Genomic DNA, 16,336 nt, shown 5'->3' on the forward strand with positions numbered 1-16,336 from the left:
AAACTAACTTTTTGCCTTGTCAACTAACTGAAATAACGTTTAAGTTGAAGCACTAAAATGACTAAAATTGAAATAAAAAGTAGGCTACATATTTAAATTATTTAAAAAACTAAAATTTGTTTTATGAATGTATATTTTATTATAAATATATATTTTGTATAAAATAATGGTTATTCATTGAATAAAGCTGAAATAAAATATACATTTTATATGATTTTTTTTTTGCCTTGGCAACTAAATTAAATTAAATTAAAAATAATAATAAGTTGAAGCACTAAAATGACAAACTGAAATAAAATAAAAATAAAGCTATTATTTAAAAAAAAAAAACTAAAATCAATGTATATGTTTTACAAATTACATTTTATTTTTAAATAAAATCATTTTAATTAATTGAAAATCTTAAATAAAACAAAATATAAATATTACATGAAAACATTTTTGGCAGCTAACTGAAATAAACTAAGTTTACGTTGAAGCACTAAAATAACTAAAACTGAAATAAACAAATTAAAGCTAAATATAGAAATATTTCAAAACCGTAACATGTTTTTTTAAGAAATGCATATTTTATTTTTAATTATATTTGATTTTTAGATAAAATCTAAAATGAAAACTGAAAATCTAAAAATAAAAGCTCATTCAAAATATTAATAAAAACTATAATAGTATACAAATAATACTAAAATAACTAAATAATACTGGTCTTATTCTCACGCAATTTGGATTCTTAAGTAATTTACCTATTAGTTATATTTTTACTGAAAACATAGATACAAATAAAAACTTGCAGTGTGGTTTCCCCCTGTGAACCAGGCATAACAAAATAAGGTGATGCACAACAAGATATCTTGCCGGTTGACTGGTTTCTTTTGTCATCATGTGATGCTTGACAGCTCCACCCACAGTGGAATCTCATTAGTCTAAAACCGTGCTGTGGTTTTGTGTCATTTCACTGTAAGCTCCTTCAGATTGGCTTCACTTGCCTGCAGCACAAGTTCCTCCTCGATCCGCTGAGTGCAGTTGATCCGCTCAACCGTGGTGTTAGATCCGCTGTACTCGATCTCTGCTCCCTTAAAGGTGATTTCCCTTTTAAACATGGACACCACGAAGTTCCCGTTCAGGAGGAAGTTGGACTGACTGTCAGACAGAGCTGCAGATGAGAAAGATCAGGGTCCGCATTTACAAAACATCTTAAGGCTAAAAGTAGCTTATAACTCACTGATTTAGGAGAAAATATTACAAATAATGGGTGTGTCAGTCCTAAATGTAGGACTCCTAAATTTTTGCTCTAAGAGTATTTCACAAAGCGTTTTAGCGCTAAAACTAGCTCCTAAATCTGTGAAACGTTAGGAGTAGTGAAAAGGAGTCCTAAGTCACTAAGACTAATCACAAACTATCCTAAAATAGCTGATGACGGCAATCTGCCTCTGAACATAAACATAAACTATTTTGGTTTTGGAGGTTATACCAACCTTAAATTTTCCTTGTTTTCATTAACCAATTGGGCAAGAAATAACAGCTGTGCTTGTGTCCAGTTTGGTTTTCTTTTATGTTTGCATGTATTACTATCAGCTGTGATTATTCTACTTTGTTAATTAAAAGGTTGTTTATATGCATATTCACTAATTGTTTATGAGAAGCACGCATGTAAGAGGCTGACAATTATCTGAACATATACTTGTTTAATTAGTGACACTTAGCCTGCATTTTAAAATCTTTATTTGAATATGGCAACATAATATTGCACTCTACAATATTTCTATGAATAAATCTCTGACAGAGACTATCAGCCAATCACTGTGAGCATAGTTAATAAGCAAGCTGACATCATCCATAGAGATAAACCCCACCCTTATTTACTCTGAGCTTAAGACTTCTCTATTCCTTAGTAAAAGTTTGTTTCAGCAGCTTTGTGAATAGGTTTTAAGAGAAAACTCTTAGATAAAAACTTTTACTGCTATTTAGGAGAACTCTCAGTGGTCAGATAAAATGTTTTGTGAATACGAGCCCAGACCTGGACAGTGAACCTCTCATTCATCAGCTGTGTGTGTTTGTGTTTATTTGGCCTTTTGACTCGAGTGTGAACAGCTAGACAAACGTCCTGGACACGCTCGCTCACTTTCATTAGCACCTCGGCGTCTGTCAATCATCCGGCGTTTGCTCTCCCTGTGACCCCAAATTCCCGGAAGAGTCACGGTGAAGCACCATTGTAATACCACAGCTGTTCTGGACATGTGCCGTTGCAATAGCATGGTATTCTTCATTTGAGTGCCACGTAAATATCATGACATATAAACACGGCAATCATTCAGTATATACAGTGGTGTGAAAAAGTTTTTGCCCCCTTCCTGTTGTATTTTTTTTTTTTGCATATTTGTCACACTTGAATGATTCAGATCATCAAACAAATTTTAATATTACAAAAAGATAACCCAAATTTTTGGCCCACTCTTCTTTGCAGAATTGTTTTAATTCAGCCACACTGGAGGGTTTTCGAGCATGAATGGACTGTTTAAGGTCATGTCACAGCATCTTAATCAGATGTAAGTCCGGACTTTGATTTGGTCGCTCCACAACCTTCATTTTGTTTTTCTTGAACCATTCAGAGGTGGACTTGCTGCTGTGTTTGGGATCATTGTCCTGCTGCAGAACCCAAGTGTGCTTGAGCTTCAGGTCACAAACTGATGCCCGGACATTCTCCTTCAGGATTTTCTGATAGAGTGCAGTTCATGGTTCCATCAATTATGGCAAGTCATCCAGGTTCTGAAGCAGCAAAGCAGCCTCAGACCATCACACTACCACCACCATGTTTGACTGCTGGTATGATGTTCCTTTTATGAAATGCTGTGTTGGTTTTATGCCAGATGTAACGGGACACACACCTTCCAAAAAGTCCAACTTTTGTCTCATCAGTCCACAGAATATTTGCCCGAAAGTCTTGGGGATAATCAAGATATTTTTTGGCAAATGTGAGACGAGCCTTTGTGTTCTTTTTGGTCAGCAATGGCTTTTGCCCTGGAACTCTCCCATGGATGCTGTTTTTTGCCCAGTCTCTTTCTTATTGTTGAATCATGAACACTGACCTTAATTGAGGCAAGTGAGGCCTGCAGTTCTTTAGATGTTGTTCTGGGTTCTTTTATGACCTCCTGGATGAGTCGTCTTTGTGCTCTTGGAATAATTTTGGTAGGCCGGTCACTCCTGGGAAGGTTCACCACTGTTCCAAGTTTTCTCCATTTGTGGATAATGGCTCTGACCATGGTTTGCTGGAGTCCCAAAGCCTTAGAAATGGCTTTATAACCCTTTCCAGACTGATACATGTCAACTATTTTGTTTCTCATCTGTTCTTGAATTTCTTTACATCGCGGCATGATGTGTTGCTCTTTAAGCATGCTTCACTTTGTCAGACAGGTTTTAAGTGATTTAAGTGATTTCTTGATTCAACAGGTCTGGCAGTAATCAGGCCTGGGTTTGGCTAGTGAAATTATACTCAGCTTTCTAAAATAATGTGGTTAATCACAGTTCTTTCATGATTTAACAGGAGGGGGCAATTAATTTTTCACGTAGGACCAGGTAGGTTTGGACAGATTTTTTCCCTTAATAAACTAAAACATCATTTAAAAACTGCACTTTGTATTTACTTGCATTATCTTTGTGTAATATTAAAATTAGTTTGATGATCTGAATATTTTAAGTGTGACAAATATGCAAAAACCTTTTCACTGCACTGTATAACACGTATCAGAGTACTGTGGTATTATCAGGGTAATCTGGTCTGGTTATCTGTAACTCACCAAGGTAGTTATCATCTTCCGGCAATCCTGAGTAGCTGACCTGCTTTATCTCGATGTTGGTTGCGCCAGCAGGAATCCGAACCACAACATTATAACCTACAACACAACAGCTAGATTAGAAACCCTAGAGAGCAATGATAACAAGATGAGAAACAGCAGAGAGTGATGAGAAAGAGATGAGAAACAGCAGAGAGTGATGAGAACAAGATGAGAAACACCAGAAAGAGATGAGAATACTGGAGAGTGATGAGAAAAAGATGAGAAACACCCGGGATTCATGAGAAAGAAATGAAAACACCAGAGAACAATGAGAAAGAGATGAGAAACACTGAGAAACACTAGAGAGCAGTGAGAAAATGATGAGAAACACCAGAATGTGATGAGAAAGAGATGAGAAACACCGGAGAATGATGAGAAAAAGAAGAAAAACACCAGAGAGCAATGAAAACATGATGAGAAACTCCAACAAGATAAGAAACACCAGTGAGTGATGAGAAAACAGCAGAGGAACATGATTTTCGCCATGTTTGACGAGTTGTGTGCTGACCAAAACCAAAGAAAGAAAAAAATAAAGAAGGAAATCAACAAATAGAAAAAGAGGAAAAGGGGAGGAAAGCCTTCCGTGTCACATGATCTCTTGCTCCTTTATCCCACCCATGAATGTATCAACAAATGAAAAGTAAAGGACAGAAGTAATTCCTGTTCTGTCATTTCCCAGCATGCCCCTCACTGCAAACCTTTCAGGAGGGATGAGAAGAGCAGAGCAGCACGGTCTACAGGGTCTCACCGTATTGTGCGTTGTTGAAGGTTCCAGCGAGGGTCTTACATGAAGAGTTGTCTCCTCCACAGACCCCACACTTATCATTTCTGGCCTTCGAGTTCAAAACATGGTCACAACCTGCTTGCTATGATAAACACACACAATAAGAATGTCATTTTCCATTTGCACCACAAATGTACCATGGGTACATACCATGGTATTATTATGTTTATTTTAGACATATACCATGGTAACTTGATGGATTTTGGATAAACGTCATGGTGGTACCACTCTATTCTTTGAAACACCATTCTATATGAATACGGTAATCATCCAGTACCGTAGTAAATTTCAAAGTACCATATTATAATCATTTTTAGAAGCCCTTTCATACCCTGCAGAGGCCTTGTACACAGATATCATACGTGTCCGGTCCACACGGGGTCCCGTCAACGACCCGATCCCTCAGCTGATAATACGCCATCGTCCCCGCAACACGACAGAAGAGTTTACAGCGATCCTTCATCAGAACTGAGAAACAAGAGAGTTGAGTGAGAGTTTTTTGGCATTATTTTAGCGTTATTTTGTTGATTCTGTACACTAACGTTCAAAAGTTTGGGGTCAGTAAGTACTTCTTATAATAATGAGAAAGGAATTAGTGATGAGAAAGAGATGGAAAAACACCAGAGAACAATGAGAAACATTTGAGCTCAGTGTTTCTCCTAGATTTACAGCTTTCTTTGGGGGGGGAATCTCATGAATCTCATATAACTTATATTTGACGCGAAAAATTTTCCGACACGCGCTCTCTGTCCGCCGTTGACTGTATTCACCTGTGTAGGGCCCTATGAAATCCATTTTATTTTTTTCCCAAACTCAAACAGTTTTTTCCGTTTTAATTTTTCTGGATTCCGCTTTTTTCTGTTTTAATATTTCTAAAAATAGAAATCCTTTCTAATGGTTAAATTAAATTGTATTAATCAAAAATCATGTATAATCAATTAAAATAATGAAACTTATACAATTTCACATCAATTTATTAAAAGTTTATTTTTTATTTTTAAACTACATGCTTAGGGCCCTATAAAATGTTTTATTTTTTCTCACCATATGTTTTAGCTTGTCTAATCATTTGAATGCATAAAAACAACTTAATTTATACAAAATTATTCTTAAAATAGCCTTATGAAATATTATTGGGGTTTTTTTTCCCTCAGAAATTCTGTGTATTTAATTTTTTCTGGTTATCAAATGAAGGCATAATACATTAATTTCATGTATCTTTTAATTATTGAAAATTAAACAAACTTTATTTTTTGGCAATCAAAGGGGATATACTATTAACAATAAAACATGGAAGAAGTTTTAATAATTGTAGTAGTAGTAGTACGCTACTAATAGTATTAATAGTATTATGTGCATTCTACTGAACAAAATCTCTGGCACAGTGTCTTCAAGTTAAACCAAACTTTTATTTTGACGGGTTGCTGTGAATACCTTTACATTTTTGTGTGATATGATGTTAGTTTTACTCAAATTAACCGTGAAAGTGTCATGAAGTGACTCTCAGAGCAGTTTTGGAGATGTTATGTCCTCATTTAGTGAGACAACAGATGCTAATATCTCCTCGAGCATCACGCATGCTGCAGTGTGTGTGTGTAGTAAACAAAACCGTGCGTCTGCTCCATTTATTCACACAGACACGCAGAACATGCAGGATTCATGTTTAATTTAGTCTTTTTGTGGCTTAATATTTACAGATACTAGTCCACATTGAAGTGCAATGACCTACTTTTGATTAATTCATTTAAAATTTGACAAATTCCGTGACATTCCGCGTTATACAGTAAATTCCGTTTTTAAGACTGGATTCTGCGATTCCGTCCGCATCCCAGAAATCTCAGGGCCCTACCTGTGTGTGTGTGTGTGTGTGTGTGCGTCTGTGTCTATGTGTGTGTGTGTGTGTGTGTGTGTGTGTGTGTATGTGCGTGCAGTGTCAAAATAAAAGTTCGGTTTAACTTGAAGACACTGTGCCAGAGATTTAATATGAAAGAATTTTCCGTATTGGTTTTTAACCTGGGTTACAGGGTTACAATGGATAATGGATAATGTCCTGGAAAATTGCTAGTATCTTTTCCATTTTTCTTACAGTGTACTAACTAATCAACAATCGTAGGTACAAGCTAGAAGCTACTAACAAAGTGTATCATAAATGAACATTTATTAAATTATTATTATTATTAAATTGAAGAATTGCAAATAGCAGCTAACTCAATTCACGTGATGTGTGTACTGCTAGGCATCTTTGGTTTCCTCTTTTTGTGTAATTTGGATGGAAAATGTGTGCCATTTTATTGTCTGAGTCACTTATCAAAAGTTGCTAAAAATCGCCAAATAAATTTTTTTAATTGCTAAATTTGTTGCTAGGTGCTTTTGGAAGAAAACGTTGCTAGGGTAGTCTGAAAAGTTGGTCTGTGTGTGTGTGACGGGTCAGAGGTCAAAGACACTCACTGCCGCTGTACTTGGGTACCCAGCGGACGGAGGGCGGCAGTCCGTTGATGTTGAAGTGTTTCCCGTCGAACTGCACACACTGCTCTTCCCTGAAGTCCCTCCGGCCGCGGGGACACGGATCTGTGTTACACGAGCGAAACTTCATCCTCCGGCCCACGCAAAACCGGCCTCCGTTCCTCGGCCTGAGAACCAGAAATATATCTGTGCTGTCACACACTGAAAGAACAAAACCAGCCTCCAATGAGAGCCTTTTGATAGGAAGAAATGATTTAATATGAAAATTCACATATTCAATGCACATTTACAGAATGTCAAACTTCTTAATTACTTAAAAACTTCTTAATAACTAAATGTAAAAAATAAATAAATAAATATTTTGTATAAAAAATGTATTCTCTTTTTAGGACCATTAATATCATAGTTTACTCCAAATTAAAAGAAAAATTTAAGAAATTATATTTTGCCTGAAGAAATTAAAGCCTATTTTATTTTTATATACTATTAATGACATGTTGGGGTGAATAAATATCATATTGAATCATATGTAAAATAACAAAGAAAAAATGTGTATAAAGAAAATTAATCCTACTTTTAATGCCACTAAGATCATATTTCACTTTAAAATTAAAACAAAATTAATATATATATTTCACCTAAAAAAATATTTTTATGTATAATAATTATCATATTGTATAACTAAATAAGAAATAAAGAACAAAAGACAGAAAGAAAAAGAAAGATCATATTTCACTCCAACATTAAAAGAAAAAAAGAAATTATACTTTGCCTAAATATAAAAATGTAAGCTTAGTTATTTATTTTCCTATATACTTTTAATGACATGTTGGGGTAAATAAATATATATATATATATATATATATATATATATATATATATATATATATATATATATATTCATTAAAACAGAATGTGTGTGGATTGGATTTCCTGTTGTTTTGGGGATGAAATGTACCAAAAAATGTGTGTGTGTTGATGCGCTTACTCGGGTTTATTGCAGTCTCTGGTTGTGCTACGTGTTCCTCCTCCACAGGTCCTGGAACACACACTGTAGGGCCCCCAGGGGCCCCATTCACCATGGACCGGCTTCATGTCCATCTCCTTATTCACACACATGCCATGCCTGCAGTGCTAAAACACACAAACACATTATATCAGAAATAACATCATTAGGTGTCCAGAAATTAACTGTCCACAAACCATGGTATTAAAAAGTTAAAAAATTTAATTAAACACACACACACACACACACACATAAAATATATTTTTATTGTAATCCATTTTACTACTATTAAATATATACAATATTTTTTGAAAATATATTATTATTTTATGATTGTAAAGATAATACAATTTATAAATGTATAAATTTATATATTTATTTTTGCTCTCTTTCTAAAAACTTTATATATTTGATAAATATTCAATCAGGCATATTTATAAAAATTGATATGAAAATGTATAAATATATATGAAAAATAAATTATTATTAATTTTATTATTAAATTATTTTACTCTCCATTATTTATATATATATATATATATATATATATATATATAGTCATTCTCTCTATTTTTCTAAATATATATACTGTATATAACAGAAAAACAAATGATTATTTTTATTATTATTAAATATTAAACAAATAAAAACATTTGTAGCAAATATAAAGAAAATACAATTTATAAATGTATAAATATAAATTTAGATTTATTTTCATTTTCTCTCGCTCTATTTTATTTTTTGCACACACACACATGGATTATATCAGAAACTGTGTGTCAGTGAAGCCTCTATCAAACACTCGCTCAGATCTCCAGTCCTCTGAGGACCAGTGATGCTGAATGATGACTGAGACGCTGCAGAAGTGCATCACAGATATTAATACTCGCTCATTACAGTAATATCTGAGAGTGCACATGCTCTGTGTTTGGCGTCATCAGACAGACACAGACCCGCTGGCAGTAACCGAACCCTCGCTGGAATGCAGGACAGGCTGGCGTCGGTCTCGCACACGCGCACCAGACACGATAACCAAACCCCAGCGCACAGATAAGAGCGACAGAGCTCATTACAGACTCGCTCCGGCTCCGTATCGCTCTTCCCACAGTCACATCTTCACTGCCAGAGCCCTCCCTGCTTTCCCTCATCACATCATTCATCACAGATACTGATACACTCCACAATACTGACATTCATATGTGACTCTGGAGTCATAAGTAACACAGACAAAAATACATTGTATGGGTCAAAATTATAGAATTTTCTTTTATGCCAAAAATCATTAGGACATTAAGTAAAGATCACGTTCCATGAAGATATTTTGTAAATTTCCTACAGTAAATATATTAAAACTTCATTTTTGATTAGTAATATGCATTGCTAAAGACTTAATTTGGACAACTTTAAAGGCGATTTTCTCAATATTTAGATTTTTTTGCACCCTCAGATTCCAGATTTTCAAATAGTTGTATCTCAGCCAAATATTGTCCGATCATAACAAACCATACAGCTTATACAAGCTTATTTATTCAGACAATGTATAAATCCCAATTTCAAAAAACATTTTACATTTTACATTTACATTTATGCATTTGGCAGACGCTTTTATCCAAAGCGACTTACATTGCATTCAAGTTACAGTTTTTACATTTTATCAGCTCTTGCTTTCCCTGGGAATCGAACCCATGATCTTGGCGTTGCTAGCGCCATGCTCTACTATTTGAGCTACAGAAAAACGGACCCTTATGACTGGTTTTGTGCTCCAGGGTCACATATGTCATGGTATGTTACTACAAGGTACTTTCAAAACTACAAAGACACGCTTTGTGCCAAAAAAATGGTAGTATCATGGTACTTTTTGCAAGAGAAAAAAATACGGTACACTGCAAAACAATTTCTAACTGCCTTCGGTTTTTAAAGTATAATCAATCTGGTTGTACAAGTCATTTTAACTTATCATTATTATTATTATTATTTATTAAACTGACTTCAAAAGAATCAAGTTGAATCTCATATAACTTATAAAAAAAGATTAAATTGATTAACATATTTTGATGAGTTAAGGTAAGGTAAGTTACCATGACTTACTGATCATATGATTTTTTTTTTACATAAAATATGATAAAATCATGATATTTTGAGAAGTAGTATGAAATATTTTTTTTAAAAAGAGGCAAAAGTGCAAAACCATATCACAATAATAAATGTCCCAAAAATGGACTATGGACAAAAAAAAAACAACTTTAATTTACAATAGGTGTTGAAAAATAACGGTATTAAATAAATAAATACATTTAAAAAAATGTTTTTATAAACACCCCATATATAAATGTATAAATAATATCTAAATATTTAAATATCTAAATATTTTTAATTTTAAATATATATATAGCATGTTTATTTATTATTATTATTAAAACATATATTTTTATACCATTTATCTTGGTAAAATGGTAAAATCTATTTTTTTGTTTTTTATAATATTCTAAATTAAACCTATCTATTTTGAACATTGTACCATGGTAGCATCATGGTATTCTTTGAAGTATCTACAAGGAAAATGTGAAATACTGTAGTACATGAATATGGCAATCAATTAGAATATAAATCTAGTGATCATCACAGTATTACCCTGGGATACTGTACATCCCTGTACCGTGGTACAGCCACAGTATCTGTGTCTCCTCTCAGTAGCACAGTAATCTTGCTCTAAACAGGGAGCATAATTAGAGTGAGAATAAGAGAGATCCGGTGACTGCTGCATTCATTCATAACTCTGTGTGTGATATTCATCTCTGACTGCAGGCTTCCTCTTTCCTCTGATAAAAGCCACGTCACACAAGAGCGTCCAGCAGGAATCCACAATCACAGCCATTACACACGAGTCCCGATCAGAAACACACTCACTGCTGCTAATGACGGACACACGCTCACTCCAGCGCCATACACCTCGCTGCAGGAGAACCAGCACAGGACGGAAACACAGCATAACTAAGCGGTTAGCTGCTATATGAAACACAGAAATTATTATTATTTTTATTATTATTATAAAATGTTATATATTTTTTACATCTCGTTAAATGTGTGTGTAATTACAAATACTATATAGTGTTTTGTTGAGGAATTAATGATTCATGTAATTTCATTTGTAAATGAAAACACAGCATGCTCATTTATCATCACACACGGGCATCAATACAATCATAAAGTCAAAACTTTATTGGCATAATTGTCAAGCGTTCACAGTACCATATACAAAATATATAGTAGGCTAGCAAATATAGCATAATTACACAAAACGTTAACTAGGTAAAGCGATACACAAATTGATAGGGGAAATGAGCATATATAACAAATATAAAAATATAACCCTATAAGTTAATGTAATAATAATAACAGCCTATACAAATATTAAATTAAATGTTTAATGTTAATAAAAATGTTTTATGATAATATCTGATAATCCCAGGTTGCTATGGTTTGTTTACGCATTGAACTCGTGGCCACAATAAAAAATGTCACCTCACGGGCACCGTAAAACCAAACTAAACTAAACTAAACTAAAATAAAATAAAATAAAACACCACAACTGAGGGACAGTCTTTGTTTAGATAATAGATTATTAAAATATACAGTAGTCATCCTTTGAAGTGGATCATAACCAAAGTTGTCCTAAAATCTAAAACCAAAATGCATTCTTGTCTTAGGACAACTTTGATTAACTTTTTTGATCCATTTCAAATGTTGACTACTGTATATATATTTCTATGATGGATTTCTTTTAAGACTGAATGTCTAGGTCTAGAAAAGGTTAAATAAAATCTATATGTATAATTAAAATAAAAAAAAAAATAAAAAATGATAATGGAATGATCAAAATTTGTGACTTTTATTTGAACAAGAAAAACAACCTGTTAATAAAAATCACCCCCTTGAACCTAAAATTGCCTGTAGTTGAAGAAACCCCCGTGTGTGTGTGAGAGTGAGTGTGTGTGTGAGTCTGTGTGTGTGAGAGTGTGTGTGTGACGGATTGTAAATGGCCATGTGTGTGTGCTGGTGGTACAGAATAGGCCCGGACCACCGGCGAGACCCGAGTGCTGTCAGAGTCTGAAGTCTGAAGCCTTAAAGGCATTCCACTCCCCGCTGCCATCTTCATGTTTACAGCGCCTTTGTTTAGCTTGAAAAGGTGCTGTGGGAGAGAACCGCAGCTTGAAAGAGGCTCCGAGGAGAAAAGGAACGAGTGAAGGAGGGGTAAAACTCAGTGCGCGCACACACACACACACACTTGCCATATGTATGGGCTGTTTGTTCTGCCAATAGAAGCATCTGGGCCTGTCGTGACCTTCAATTAGACTCTTGAAGGTGTGGAAACAGCCTGAGGTGAGAGCGAGAGACACACAGAGAGAAAGAGAGAGACAGAGAGAGAGAGAGAGAGAGAGAGACGTGCTGAGGTGACTCTGAGCTTGTCAAGATTTGCTCTTAATTGAGAATGCAGTGAGATATTTGAAGGTCGAGTGAGGAAAAACCAGCCCAGCTGCTGCCAACATGTGTTTTAGATTTGTGACTTTCACACACACTCACACACACACACACACACACACACACACGTTTGTTTTTGTGAAAAGTGGGGACATCCCATAGGTGTAATGGTTTTTATACTGTACTTACTGTATGTGCTATTGCCCTACACCAACCCTACACCTAAACCTACCCCTTACAGATTTTCAATGCACTCCATTCTGTGTGATTTATAAGCGTTTTGAAAAGTGGGGACATGGGTCAATGTCCTGAAAAGTCACCTTCAGCTTGTAATACCTGTCATACCTTTGTCATTATACAAATTTATGTCTTCATTTGTCACAAAAATGCTCGCACACACACAATATGCGCCCATATCATCTCACTACACACACTCATTTAATAAACGCCATCAAATCTGCTGGGAATCTACAGCTAGGAAACACTCTTGCACATGTTGTATAGGCATTTAAGGAAATATATGAAATATAGACATGACAGAAGCAGCAGAATCCATCCATCTGCTGTGTGAAAGTGCTGTATGATTAAAATAAAATAAAATAAAATAATTGATAATAACTGTGATACAGTGTATATAATATATAATAAATAATAAAATATATAATATGAATGAATGAATGAATGAATGCTGGACCTTCTGCTGTGTGGTTAATAAAATAAATAAATAACAGAAAATATAAACTAAAAATAATTTCGGCAACAACTGTGGGTTATTTATAATAAATAAATAAATAAATAAAAAGCAGTAGAAACATTGATTCATCTGTTGTGTTAGGGTGCTGTATGGTTAAAAATAAAATAAAATAAAATAAAATAAAATAATAAAATAAAATAAAATAAAATAAAATAAAATAAAATAAAATAAAATAAATAAATAAATAAATAAATAAATAAATAAATAAATAAATAAATAAATAAATAAATAAATAAATAAATAAATAAATAAATAAATAAATAAATAAAATAAAATAAAAATCTAATGTAATTATAAAAAAGGAACATAAACTTGCCAGAAGTCAGTCCATCTGCTCTGTGGAGGTGCTGTATGGTTAACGGTGCTCTGTAATTGTGTGAACGCTGTGGTGAACATGCATCCATCAGCGCAGGAATGACAGAGCAAAAACCCCTCTCGTTCTCGACCCCTCTCATTTTGACAAGCTCGTTTGCAAAACACATCACCTTACGGGCAGAACTTCTCACAGCTCAGGGTCAAAGGTCACGGCACTCACAGAAGGGTTCAATTAGCACACACACATGATTTACATCAGCATGACATCAAAACTGACTCTATTTACTCTCCTAATTCATGTTCCTGGTATTACTGAGCACGATTCATCGGGTAAATAATTTGCTTAATCGTACACTCATCAGTGTACAAAAAAAAAATCATATTAATACTAACCAGCTGTTGGTGCAATAATATCACAGCCCACTTTTTATGATCCAATCAAATCTTGATTGAGAAAAAGTCCTACATAATTTCCCACCAAATATTCTCTTGCACTCGTAAAAATGGAAGTTAAATATTATAAATAATATAAGTAGTTAAATATAAGTAGCATTTACAAACAAACAAATAAATAAATAAACATGCAAGTACATGATTGCAAACTCTCGGTTTTCAGGTAACTGCTTTCATGCAATATATCAGAAGTCATTTAATAACAAAACACAAGTGTTGCATTCTCATTGTCGCCACACGGGGCACTGTAGCATCATTAGTCTTCTTCTATGGTCTGCTTTCTTCCGTATTTTCCAGTCTTAAGGTTACTTCTTAAGCTAATCACAGTAACGGATTCATTAGCGTCAGATGTAAGGCAGTTTAAAACAGGTTTAGAAGCTCGTCTGACATTAGAAGTACAATCAGAGTCCAAAAAAGAGATCTATATGAACAAAACAACACACAATGGCCTTCTCCATGCTGACAAATGACATGTAAAGCGTGACATGTGAACTCAACAGCTGATCTGCTGAAGTAAATCCCGTCAGATCTTAATGACAGACCTCAGCGTCCACAACAAACCCACAGAACAGGAGGTACACTCGTACACGGCCCTCAGCGATCAGGAAAAACACACTTTTATCCTCAAAACACACAAGCACACAGATGTCACACCGCAAACCACATGTTCAGGTAATATCGCATCTTCAAAAGGTTTCCTTGGAGAATCCTTCAAAATATGACAACAACAACCACCTACCTTTCATATTATATTGAATAAACTCTTCTAAGCTATAACTTCTCATACAAAGGCTTGCCCGTGTTTCACAAGAACACTAACCTGTTTTTAATCGACTTGCCTGGTTAAATAAACAGGGCTCCTGACCAAAAAATTTAAATCAATTAAGGAGCCATTAGCTCCTATTAGAAACAAATTTAGACGCCAGATTCTTTTTTCTAGGTGCCACAGAATAAATGTGTTTTATTTATTTTTATTTTTTAACACTTTAACATTTCAGTCATACTGTATTGTGTTTATGGCTCCCCTCTTTTTACAGCATCAGCATTTTAAGGTTCAGGTAACATAGGAACTAAACAGTCGCAAAGAATTGTTTATTACACAGAATCTATGCCAATATCACATCACTTGGCCATCGAGTGTAGTTTGGGCTCCTCTTTAATGCATCCTATAAATGTTGTCATATGTCTTGCACACATCCCATCTATTTTTTATTCATTAGTGACATGAAATTATATCAGAGGTGTTGAATTTTATCATTAGCTCCTTGCTTGCTTTCTTATGTAGACAACAGGTTAAGTGCAAATATGAATATGCAATATAGCACATACTGTATGTTTATAAAAATGCTCCTTTTATAGTTATTTTGTTCTAACTGACTAATGAGCTTATGGACACCAAATGGAGGTAAATATTGTTATGTTGTATTGTTTGCACGTTTTCCATAGTTTGAAACAATAAATGAACGATTACATGAGACATTTCAGTAAGTTGTATCTTAAAATATACCTTTTGATGTTCATTCATATTTATTTCATACTATAGTAAAGCAAAAGATATGATGAGTTCACGTGCCGCTTGAACTGAGGCTCTAAAGCAATCGCCCGTGCTGCATTAAAGAGCACCAAAACCGTATTTGTTGTTTGAATTTCGTTATGAATTTGGCAGAATTTTAAAGCTGATAGCCTACTTTGTTTATTAAAAGTTAACAAAGCTTATTGCAATTATTGGACGGCAAGTGCGCTACAAATAATAGGAAGGTCACGCATCAACAGAACAGAGTATAGACAAAAGATCTTGATAACAAGAAGTCATATTAGTATCGATTATAAATGAGGATTGTTAACAATATTGTTAATGTAAAGATGTAAATAAAGATTTTTAATGTTTTTTAAAGAATTATCTTCTGCTCACCAAGCCTGCATTTATTTGATCCAAAGTAGAGTAAAACAGTAAACAGCAAAACAGCATGATGAAATGATTTCTGAAGGATCATGTGACACTGAAGCCTGGAGTAATGATTTGATCACAGGAATAAATTACATTTTAAAATATATTCAAATAGAAAGCAGTTATTTTTAATAGTAAAAAAAAATATTTCACAATATTACTGCTTTTGCTGTATTTTGGATCTAATAAATGCAGGCTTGGTGAGCAGAAAAGTCTTCTTTAAAAAACATAAAAAATCTTACTGTTCAAATTAATATTTTTGGTCGCAATTGCAACCATTTTAGTCGCAGTCTGGAGCCCT

General features: G+C 34.1%; 1 protein-coding gene across 3 annotated transcripts in view; it reads right to left on the bottom strand.

The window, feature by feature from the left end:
* LOC131534109 (A disintegrin and metalloproteinase with thrombospondin motifs 20) overlaps positions 1–16,336 on the bottom strand; it is a 125,289-nt gene that overhangs the window by 44,914 nt on the left and 64,039 nt on the right. For all 3 annotated transcript variants that reach the window (XM_058766773.1, XM_058766774.1, XM_058766775.1), the window contains 6 exons: positions 8,069–8,214; positions 7,066–7,247; positions 4,949–5,085; positions 4,582–4,699; positions 3,795–3,890; positions 987–1,153 (listed from right to left, as the gene is read on the bottom strand). In XM_058766773.1, the coding sequence (XP_058622756.1) occupies positions 987–1,153; positions 3,795–3,890; positions 4,582–4,699; positions 4,949–5,085; positions 7,066–7,247; positions 8,069–8,214 (846 nt within the window). The remainder of the gene's footprint in view (positions 1–986; positions 1,154–3,794; positions 3,891–4,581; positions 4,700–4,948; positions 5,086–7,065; positions 7,248–8,068; positions 8,215–16,336) is intronic.

This window comes from Onychostoma macrolepis, chromosome 25, assembly GCF_012432095.1.
Source record: "Onychostoma macrolepis isolate SWU-2019 chromosome 25, ASM1243209v1, whole genome shotgun sequence".
Classification (NCBI taxonomy): Eukaryota; Metazoa; Chordata; class Actinopteri; order Cypriniformes; family Cyprinidae; genus Onychostoma; species Onychostoma macrolepis.